The sequence below is a fragment of the Triplophysa dalaica genome, chromosome 10 (assembly GCF_015846415.1).
Source record: "Triplophysa dalaica isolate WHDGS20190420 chromosome 10, ASM1584641v1, whole genome shotgun sequence".
Lineage (NCBI taxonomy): Eukaryota > Metazoa > Chordata > Actinopteri > Cypriniformes > Nemacheilidae > Triplophysa > Triplophysa dalaica.
In genome coordinates this window covers 1416312-1427227 of record NC_079551.1, presented here as the reverse complement: position 1 = coordinate 1427227, position 10916 = coordinate 1416312, and the positions used below count along the sequence as shown (strand labels likewise).

At 36.1% G+C, this 10916-nt stretch overlaps 1 protein-coding gene across 1 annotated transcript; it reads right to left on the bottom strand.

The window, feature by feature from the left end:
• Positions 1-4197: 4197 nt before the first annotated feature.
• On the bottom strand, positions 4198-7701 carry LOC130429670 (uncharacterized). The gene is made up of 4 exons (XM_056758366.1): positions 7570-7701; positions 5299-5628; positions 5119-5172; positions 4198-4534 (listed from the first exon to the last, which is right to left on the bottom strand). The coding sequence occupies exons 1-4, from the start codon at positions 7619-7621 to the stop codon at positions 4362-4364; spliced, it is 609 nt and encodes a 202-aa protein (XP_056614344.1). The 5' UTR covers positions 7622-7701; the 3' UTR covers positions 4198-4361.
• Between the last annotated feature and the right edge of the window lie 3215 nt (positions 7702-10916).

Here is a 10916-nt window from a genome sequence, read left to right as displayed (position 1 = left end):
GTGAAACCTCAATTTGAGTAGATGTGGAAACGTATACAAATAGCCTCATGGGCAGAAGTTTACTCTTGTACAATACGAATCACAGTTTGGAGTGCATACTAAAAGATACTACAGTATTTTATGTGATGTGAGACACCAGCACATCTGCCTAATGAACTATAAGCTTTCCGGTAGCTCAGTGGTAAGAGCATTGGGTCAAAAATGCAAGGTCGTAGTTTTGATCCTAGGTGATTGCACATTCTTCTGTATTAATGTACAAGACATTGTAATGTAAGTCGCTTTGGATAAAAGCATTTGAAAAATGCATAAATGTAATGGTTTAAATATATATATTTTAAACAATGTTATACAATATCTTTATAATTGAATTCTTCATTTATTGTTTTTATTACATAATATTAATATTTAATACTTAATAAGTATGTCAAACTTTGAATATTTACCCAATCATGCATGTCTTCTTTACGGTATCTTCAAAAAAAAACTGCACTGTTTTAAAAGTGGTTGAGCTACCGTTGATACTGAAAAATCTAGTTATAGTCAATTTTCTGATTCAACCCTTTGAGAACCAATGCAGATTAAAAATCACAAACGTTTGGACAAAGTTTTACATTAATATCACTTCCCTGACCTTCAATAAGGATACTTGTGACTTTTCGGATGTCCATGCAACTAAGTCAGGCCAACCATTCAGTTCACAGCTTTTTAAGAAAAAAAACAAGATCGTAGATTGTGGAAGTTGCCTTCTCACAGCTCCTCTAGTACACATTCTGTTAAAACAGGTGTGAATTATCTTTTATGTCATATCCTTTTAATATATCAAATGTGCATATCACTATTGTGAAAGGCTTGTCTGAAAATGTGTCTGTTTATAACTGTTCTGGTTCGGGGATATTAAAATTGTGGCAATCCTGCTGTGTTCTTGCAAGGCTGCATGAAAAAGACTAGAATTTGCCCAGAAATATTTTATTGTGCATTTTTATAAGGCATGTAATTTTTTTTATTGAATTGCACTTAATAGGTTTCTTTGATTAACATTTAAGTGAAAAAAATGAATATTAACATAGGAGCCTGATGGTTTTTTTGATTTTAGAAAAAATTTGAGATGGCTCTCTGAGGGTTTTGCATCTGAAATCTTCAATTGTAACTATAATAATTCTGATGTGATTACAAGCATCCATACTAGATCCAACCTAAGGATGCACCTATATGTTAATTTTGCATCAATGAACATTGGAAGCCGATAACTGATAACTTAATATCTTAATGTCTTAATTTAAATTTTTGTGAGCCTGAAACAAAGTAACATTTAGTACTTTTTTCTATAAAAAACATGTAGCATACTTTAAAGTAGTCAAATAACCTTTAACTTTTAAACGTTTGTGGGATCACGATTTAATAAACTAATTTATGATATTCTTCCACAATTCTATGTATCTCAAGACATAAAGCATTCAGACAGCAATCTGCATTAAAAAGTATGCTGTTGTTTCCAAGTTACACATTTATAAATTTCTGCATTCTGTATGTACATCAACGATGATTTTCTAATAGTAGTAAGTGAATGATCATGACACAAAAAAAGAACTGTACTGGATTTTAACTGTGAGCATCATGCACCCGAAGTGGTTGAATCAGAGAAAGTGAATCAAAATTTATCGGCTCTAATATATCGGCCTGATTTTATTATCGGACCGATACCGATAACAGTAAAAATATCAATTTATGGGCCAACACCGATATGAACAATATTATATTGTGCATCCCTAATCCAAACTATATGTTATGTCAGGCTTTCTTTTTTACTGCTTGGGGTTTTTATTGAAATTCTTCCAGTGGAGTTGTAATTCTGACATTATTGTCATCATTATAATCATATTAAGTTCAGGTGAATGCTGAACTTTTTTACTCATAGCCATCTTAAATATTTACATAAAATTTTGGATCTGAATTGTTTTATTTGAAAGTAGTGTAAAAGACCACCCATTGGCCCAACGACGGAATCCAATGTCGTGGTTGAAGGGATCACGTGTTCTACTTCTCCTCAGTGATTTCTACATGAAGTTATTTAAGTTACAATTTAATTTCAATTTGTATGTCTCTGTGGTTAAGATCGATCTGACTCCAATTTCAATATAATATAAAATAACTTGTATGTCATTTCAAATGTATCTGTTGATAAGCGTTAATTTATTTATAAATCTTCATATTTTAATATTTAATATTAGAGTTATTCTTTCGATTGGGACCTGCAGTCGCTCAGAGTCTCACGCCGGCCGGGCTCATGGATCTCACGGACACAAAACGGTCAGTTCCGATCTCTAGTCAGAGGTTGCTGGGTAAACTAATATCATTAAGTTTGGCCGCGATATGCTTGCTCAGAAACATAACAATAGTTATTTTAGTCACGATCATGCAACTTGCTAGGCCAGATGATAGGTGGAAATCTTGTGAGCTTTAGCAATGCTCCTTTAAAAATCTAGTATAAACTAGCCCTACCTATCCTGACACATCGATTTTGCGGTAACAGAACAGGTTCCTTTCAATCTACTGGTAATAACAAACTTTGAAGAATTCAGATAATATTAACAATTACAATTTATTACACCAGGCAGGCACAACATTAATTAAAATCATAAAATGTGTATACAAAGAAATTCCTAATTTACTTAGCAACAAATATCAACGTAGTAAAGTAATAAAATAAAACCACAAAGTTTATCATACCTGGTAAAATCGAGACACACAGTTGCAGTGTGGGAAGTTCTGGTTACAGATGCTTCAAAATCAAGACACACAGCTGCAATGTGGGAAGTTCTGGTTACAGAAGATCCCTGAGTCTTTTTCCAATGCACCTTTTATACCCAAGAATGATGTACTAAATGTTCATTGTGAATACAATGGTCATTGTGAAATTTAGTTTAACTCGTGGCTGATGAGATCATCAAATGGGATGCCAATTTATCTTTGAACAGGATTCTCGATAAAGCCAATCCTCTTAGAGGAGTGCAGGTAATGTTCTAAAGTTAAAAAGCTCTAATACACTCTTTGTTAGGTTTGAAGGAACTAGACCCTTTCACCCATCCCACCAAGACATTTAAACAATACCAAACATGATGTTCAAATCTTCATAACATGACAAAACATTATAAACACAATATGGAATGTGTAAGCACTTTTCCAATGATCAAGGCCTGAAGAGATGAAGGGGATGAGAGAGGTGTGATAAGAAGATGGGTTCAGTTCATGGACCTCAACCCCTGATGCGAGGAAAGGATATCATTCCTCATGATATAGCATCAAATGGTGTTTGATTGTTTTGTGTCCCAGCTTTACAAACAACCTTATTTCTTTGCACTTTTCCAGCTGACTTACAGTAGACATTTCAAGTGTTCTATAGAAATATTACCTATGTGTGCCGAGCCTAAGCTTTGAATACCCTAAATAGTAGGCGAGGCCAAATATAAACAGAAAAGCGTGCCATTTAATAAATGAGATCGGGTAGGTCATGGAGACGACAGAACGGACATCCTTTTATATTTGGGCTACCAACCTTTTCTGGTATTGTGAGTTTATGCAAATAAGATCATTTCGATTATTTTGCCCAATGATGACCTATATGGACAAAGATGACAGCATTCTTCCCTCTGCTCAGGGGGAAAGTGATCAAAGCTTAGAAACTTCTTAAATAGAACTTTAAAATAAGTTGTAAATTGTATATGTTGTTATAGATTTCCCAGTAAAACATAATCCTGTATTATAATGTAAAATCTGCTGTTTACATTAATAAAAACGCAGGGCGATCTCTCCTCTCTTGCATTAAAACACAAAGCGTTTAACACCTTTTGAACATGTCCTTGTGCTAAAACAAATGCCTTTCCAACCCAATGAGTGATGGAGAAATGAGAACACATTCGGCCAAAGGGGGTTTCGAACCCCTGTGGATCTGGTGCACAAAGATGGATAGCAATGTGACGTCTTTAATCATGCATCACTGGGGTTAGTGAGAATCACAGGAAAGTTGAGAGGTTTTAGATATTTATTGTCTCAACGTTCCAGGCAACTGTACTCTGTGTGAACAGATATCGTTGTTATCGTCATATTTTATTTTATAGTCTGCAGTGAAGCAGGAAAAAAGTCGGGTGAAATGTATATTTATTTGCACTTTTCACAAATTGGGTGTTATTAAAGCAGCTGTGCAACACAAAAAGAGGAAAAAACAAAGAAATCAAATGCAGACACATATACATATCTACATACTATGTACACATATATATAGGATTTATAAATTAACTTTACAGTGATTACTGAGTACAGCTCTATAATAATGGTATTATTGCAATGTGATACCATGAGATATATTAGACCATATGAGGGGTCCCTTGAGGCCTATGAGTGATCCGGGACAAGCATAGTCCCCACTGAATTCCAAACCTGCCTTTAGCTCTTCTGCACACGATGATGAAGAGGATGATGCAGATCACACAGTACGTAATGACACCTCCAATTTCACTGACCCGCCGGACAGGAAACTCTACAAGGATAAAGAGAATAAACACATTAATTTTGAAACATGACATGTCTGTGTTTTTCAGTCAATTACCTGCAATGTGTTGTACAAAGTATTGTAAACATATAAATATGAATGAGGTGACACACAGGTTTCTCATAAACTTTCATCAGACAAGGACATTTAATCTTTACATGCTGTAATACTGCACACACCTGAATACTGCGAGTCATTCTGACATGTACAGTTTAGTATTACAATATAAATATGATGTTTTAATAACATATGAGATTATGAGTGTTAATATCGAACTTCATATTCTGACTTAAAACAGAAAGTAAACATGTTTTCTTTGCGGAATGTCTGAATTTGTCAAAAATGAGCTGATATTTCAAATCAACATTTCATGTTCAATAACTTAGGAGGTAATTAGGTGTGTAATAAGTGGGATAATGTACAGACCCTGATCACATTGTTTATTCTGAGATAACAGCTAGTTGTCTATACATGATCTCTTACATGTGAAGTAATAACGGCTATAAACTACAACAGACTGCATTAAACCAGAATTATCAGCTTAAAAACAATAATAATCACACGAGACTCACCTGAATCTTGACTGTGTTTTATTATGGGATTCTTGGCAAGAAAAGTCTGATGATCTGGAAAATGAGATAGAAAAAGAAGTCATGTTTATACGTATAGTTTGCTGACTATACGATTGTGTTTCTATCATTTGTCCTTAATAAAAATAACAGATGAAAACTGATTAAATCTCAGATACTCACCACTGACAATAAGATTAAAGATACTGTCTGAGAATTTAATGTTGCTTCTGATCTTCAGTGTATAAAGTCCAGAGTGTTGAGATGTGATGTGTGTGATGGTGAGATCTCCAGTCTGATCGTTCATCATCACTCTGTCTCTGAATCTCTCATCCTGAGATAACATGATCCTATTGGCTTCCCCGTTTATTCTTGCAACAAGTGTGTTTTCAGGTCCATAACTCCACACGATCAGATCATATTTCTCTCTAACCGTATCAGTGTCTAGAGTAACAGAATCTCCACTCTTCACTGACACTGACTTCACTTCAACTGCATCAACACTAAACACACCTGAACAACACAGATGGGTTCTATATTAATACACCATATGTAAGCGATAAGGTATGAGAGGATGGGTCAGTGGTCAGAGCAGACGATAGTAACGTCAAGGTCATGGGTTTGATCCCAGGTCAGGGAGTGCAAATGCCCTTGATATGGATCTTTGTGTTTACATTTGAATCTTGAAACTGAATAGTGAGTGGATTAAATGACTCCCAGTCCATCGCAGATGTGCAGAAAAACAACTGCCAAATAATGTCTCAGACAGAACTCACTACGGATCTGTAGGTTTAGGTGATCAGGCAGCAGTTTAAATGAGGGGAGTCAAAATTCAGCACAACACCAGCATCAGATTTATCTTCTGGTGTCACTGATACCTTCTGGCATCATCAGTATGTTCCAGTATATCGTTCTTGTTATGTTGACATCACTATTTAATTTAATCAGATAAGGTAACATTTATTATTCCAATACTATGGTTTAATCTATTCAAAAACATTTGTGTTAACCAGCTGAAATTATATGAACAACTGCTAAACAACTGTGTGTGTGAGACAACCAGGGCTGCAGTCAAGTCCACCTTTGTCAAGTCCAATACCAGGAGTAGTCAAGATCGAGTATCTGAATGTTTGTACAACTCTTTCAAAAACATAAGAAAACTCTAAGGAGCGTTCTTGTAACAAAAAATTGTTAGCTAGGGGTATTTCTGAATGAGGAGTCTGTCTTTTGATTTAATCACTTTTATGGGCTCTTTTGTTCAGGAGAAGCACATAGCGACACATCTTCTTGGATAAACCTTAGCTTTTATTCAGTTGGAAAATGTCGCCAGTGCTGCCCCGCGAGCGCAAGGTCTCTCGTTTCCAACAACCTGTCACTGTAATCGACTTTTTCGATACATAAATATGAACAAAGTTTGTTAGTAACATGCACTTGGTTACAATAAGGCCGTGTGAAAGAACATATACCCGAAATCACCTCGAGTTTTTAGAGGACGTCGCGTGGTGAACTGACAACACAAACTGAAAATAGTTCAATGAGAACGGCTTTAATGTTGTAAATATAATGAGTTGATATACCCCTGCAGATGTCTTAAATCTTAAAAGGTAAGAGTTTTTTACATTTAATAATTAGGGTTTCCTTGCCAATTATGTATTATTTATACTGATATCATATAGATCAGTAACTGTCTTACTTTACCAATATTTATCCTTCATTATTTGATAATCTACAGTTGCATTCCTCGTCAGTCATCAGAAAAAGGCACTGACGTCAGTGTTCTGACCGCAGATGGAGGAGGAGCAGCTCTGAACTTTGCTTTTCACAACTCACAACCCGCATTGCTCCCTCAGACGAATACTCTACATTACATATATCTTGGCACTACACATAGTAACATAATTAATGTTCTACTGTTTGATACTTTTATAATAAATCTATATTTGATCACATGTTTTCATTAGCAGACTCTCAATCTCACAACATGTGTGATCCACACAAACAATATCAGAGGTTTAGAACAAATGACTCTTATAGTATAATCATTGACAGAGACTGCCTGTTTATTCTTAGAAAAAAATGAGGATGAAAATATTGGAGGATTGCATTTATGAATATTCTTGAGAACTGTCTGTAATTTATCTTAAGAAAGATAAACCTGCTTTAATGTATGAGATGATACTGTTCAACTGGACAGAGAGTACGAACGGTTATAAAAACTGTAGTTATGTAGTTATAAATTATGACGTCTTTCAGATAAAAATGAGCTGTAAACCAAAGATATTACATAGCATGCCCCATGACAGAAACATAAACGTTAATATTTATACATAATTGAAATTCGAAAAAAATAAAAGATCTACAAGAATCCGATTAAAATGAATTGAAGGCCCATATGAAGAGCTGTGATTCAACAACTCAAATAGACAGTCATAAAGCAATGAAATATACACTTACCATTCACAACCACATAAATCAGATATGAGATAAAAATTAAGCACAATTTCATATTGCTAACTTGAGGACAGACACGAAGACAAGAAGGTTAAAAAGTGAAAATACTGCAAATGAGAGGCGGAGGAGTTTTTAAAGACAACCAAAGAGAAAGTAAATGATGTTTGTAAACCGTAGGTGTGGCTAAAAATGCGAATGATACAAATGACTTACTTGAATACATTAACCCCCCCACCCATCGACAAACATATATGACAGCGGACACAACTGATATAGAGGTCAGATTACATTTCTGTTCAAATGTCACTTCCTCATTCACAAGCTCAATAGGTCTTTTCTCTGGCCATTATGACCGGGACACCCTGAGCCACAAACTATGTTCATGCAACGTGGTCCACACTGTTTAGCAGAAGCATACTGTCAAAATAGTATCAGGACACAAGTCATCCATATTAAACCATAAATGCCTGAATGTAATGTAAATATACAAAAAAGCCAGAGGAAATAAAGACAACACAACAGAACCACAAATAAATATGGTGCAGATTACTTGTCTACTTGAGTTTACGGAATGTTTTAAAGTACATTTTATGTAGACTATATTGTCTATATCGTATTGTTTACCTAAACATCAAATGATATATCCTTCAGTGACAGTGTGTGTCAGTACATTACACAACTGTGTGAGAGAGACCTCTAGTGTTCATATGAGGAAACTGCAGGAGACACAAATTTACTTTCTGTCAGTGCAGTATTAGGCCCTTTTATCATAATCATTCTGACAGAAACTATTTATTTTCTGCCAGTGTGTTTATTAATATTAAAATTCAGTCCCTTTTTAAAAAAATCCCTTCAAAGCACTCACAGGTTTTCGACATGCAACAATTTTTTAAGTAAGAGGACAGTGACACATTCGTACACGTTCAACTGCATAGGACTATACAGCATCTATGAGTTCACATAATAAATGTACATGTTCTAGAATCTTGTGAAATGTTTAATCACATTGATCAATAATATTTTTTTCTTTACACATTATACTTCTCTTCACATGTTTGGTATTTGTTGTGTTCTGAAATGGTCAAGAGATGTTGCTGTAGTCCAGATCTTGTGGCCTATAAAAGGGACAGAGTGAGAATACAATGTGTGTGGCACCTGTTGGTGATTATGTAATTTCTGGCTATGCTGGCTTGCTGATGGCTGAAATAAAAAGCTAAGCATAGGAACTTTCTTTCATAGGTCTTCATGTTTTGGATTATCAGGATTGAAACATAACAAATTGGTGACAAGGATTTTAAAGTAGATAGGAAGAATGTCTGCTGTTGCTTCTTTTCCCACACCATTCTTACCATGCCCTGGTGAGCCATCTATACCCGTTTGGCTCAAGATGTTTGAGAATTAGTTGCTTGTTGTAAACGCATGAGGAGATGACTGGCCAGCTGAAAGAAAAGGAGCTCTGCTTCTTCATTGCTTGGGTTCAGAGGGTCAGAGACTCTTATATACGTTACCAAATAAAGGAATGACAATGGAGGAGGCTATAGAGACTTTGAAATTGCACTTTATTCCTCCACGTAATGTTGTTGCTCAGCGGCATGCATTGAGAAGACTGAGTCAAGCATTGGGATAAACAATCCAGCAGTATGTTGCTTCTCTTCGGGAACTAGCAGCCACACGTGAGTTTGCATCTAATATTGATGAAATGTTGCGTTATCAATTAATGGAGCATGTAAACAGTCTATTAGTTGAGACTGATTTGACTCTTCACAAGGCTTTTACTATTGCTACACAAATGGAGGCTGGTGGTGAACAAGCTAAAATAATTTCAAATCAGACTTCAGCCCTTAGTTAATGGACTGCATTTAAAGTTTGAAGGGTCTTTCATATCAGAATCAGCTCCGTCACCAGTTCCTGTATTGCGTCGTTCTGCTTCTGTGCCTGTTGCTAAGCTAGGATGTGCCAAAGGCTTTGTGCATAAGGTAAAAATTCTCCAGATGTTAAACCTTGTACGTCAGAAACTCAGACGGCTTCCATGGTCTGTTAGAAATTCTGTCAGTGATGAAATTCAACGCCGCCTTGACTTTGTAGTCATTGAAAGAGTGGATGCATCTCCGTGGATTTCGCTAATTGTAGTTGTTCAGAAGAGATCTGCTGGTATACGCATGTATGTCAACCTTGCCGATAGTTATCCTTTGCCCCATATTGATGAGTTGATGTCTATGCTGCATGGAGCAACTGTTTTTTCTACAATTGACTTGGAGAATGGTTATTTCCAGATCCTGTTACATGAATGAAGTCGTTATTTGACTGCATTTATCACCCACAAAGGGTTATTCAGATTCTGTCGAGTACCTTATGGCCTGGCTTCAGCTCCTTCTGCATTTCAGAAAATGTTGTCTGCTGTACTGCAAGGATTGCCAAATGTAGCTAATTATCTGGATGATATCATTGTCTGGGGATGCACAAAAAGTGAACATGACTACATGCTGAAAGTGTTCATTCAATGTACACATGATGCAGGTTAACAATTGAATGACTCCAAGTGTCACTTTAATATAAGCTTTCCTGGTCATACTGTATCTACACAGGTTTTTTTCAAGATGAAGGTCATCTCAGGGCAATGCTTCATGCTCCTCTTCCTAGTGATGCACACCAGCTTTGTTCCCTTCTTGGATTGTTGTCATGGTACAATACATCTATTCCCAATTTTACCTTTGGGGTAGAAAATTTCTTCTTCGTACAGACCATCAGGCTTTGATCCTACTCCTCTCCTCTAAAAGCACGGATCGAGCTGGAATGAGGATAGTGCGGTGGTGGGAGAGACTCTTGTGTTTTCAGGGGTAAGGTGTGGTCTAGTGGTTAGAGAGTTGGACTTGCAGCTAGAAGCTTGCTGGTTCAATTCTCAGTGCCACCAGGAAATGACTGAAGTACCCTTGAGCAAGGCACCTTGTAATGTCCTTCCTTAATCTACTACCGATGAGGATCTTGCTGGTTACTGTGACAAAGGACTATGTGCTCCTCTAAACACGTCTGGTCGTTCTTGTTTCATTATGATGTGTTATGATGTGTTCTCCATCTTGTGTGGACAATGTTATTGTTATTGAGATGAACTTGTGACCTTACCTCTTCAATATTTTGCCTCATCTACTGTGTTGACACAAAGTGAACTTACCTACTCAAGTTGTTACTTCATCTGTTCCTGAAAGATCTTCATCACGAGTGAGACGTCCTCCTCATTGGTTACGTCACTATGTTACTTAGGACTAAAGACATTGACTCTTGTGTGTTAAAGGAGAAGTTCATTATTATTCAACAATACATATTACATATTACACATTACAATATATTATATT

Coding starts and splice junctions, on each gene's coding strand:
- LOC130429670 (XM_056758366.1), bottom strand. CDS start 7,621: ATGAAATTGTGCTTAATTTTTATCTCATATCTGATTTATGTGGTTGTG. Junction 5,173..5,298: donor CTTTAATCTTATTGTCAGTG/GTGAGTATCTGA, acceptor CTCATTTTCCAG/ATCATCAGACTTTTCTTGCC. Junction 4,535..5,118: donor AAAACACAGTCAAGATTCAG/GTGAGTCTCGTG, acceptor TTATCCTTGTAG/AGTTTCCTGTCCGGCGGGTC.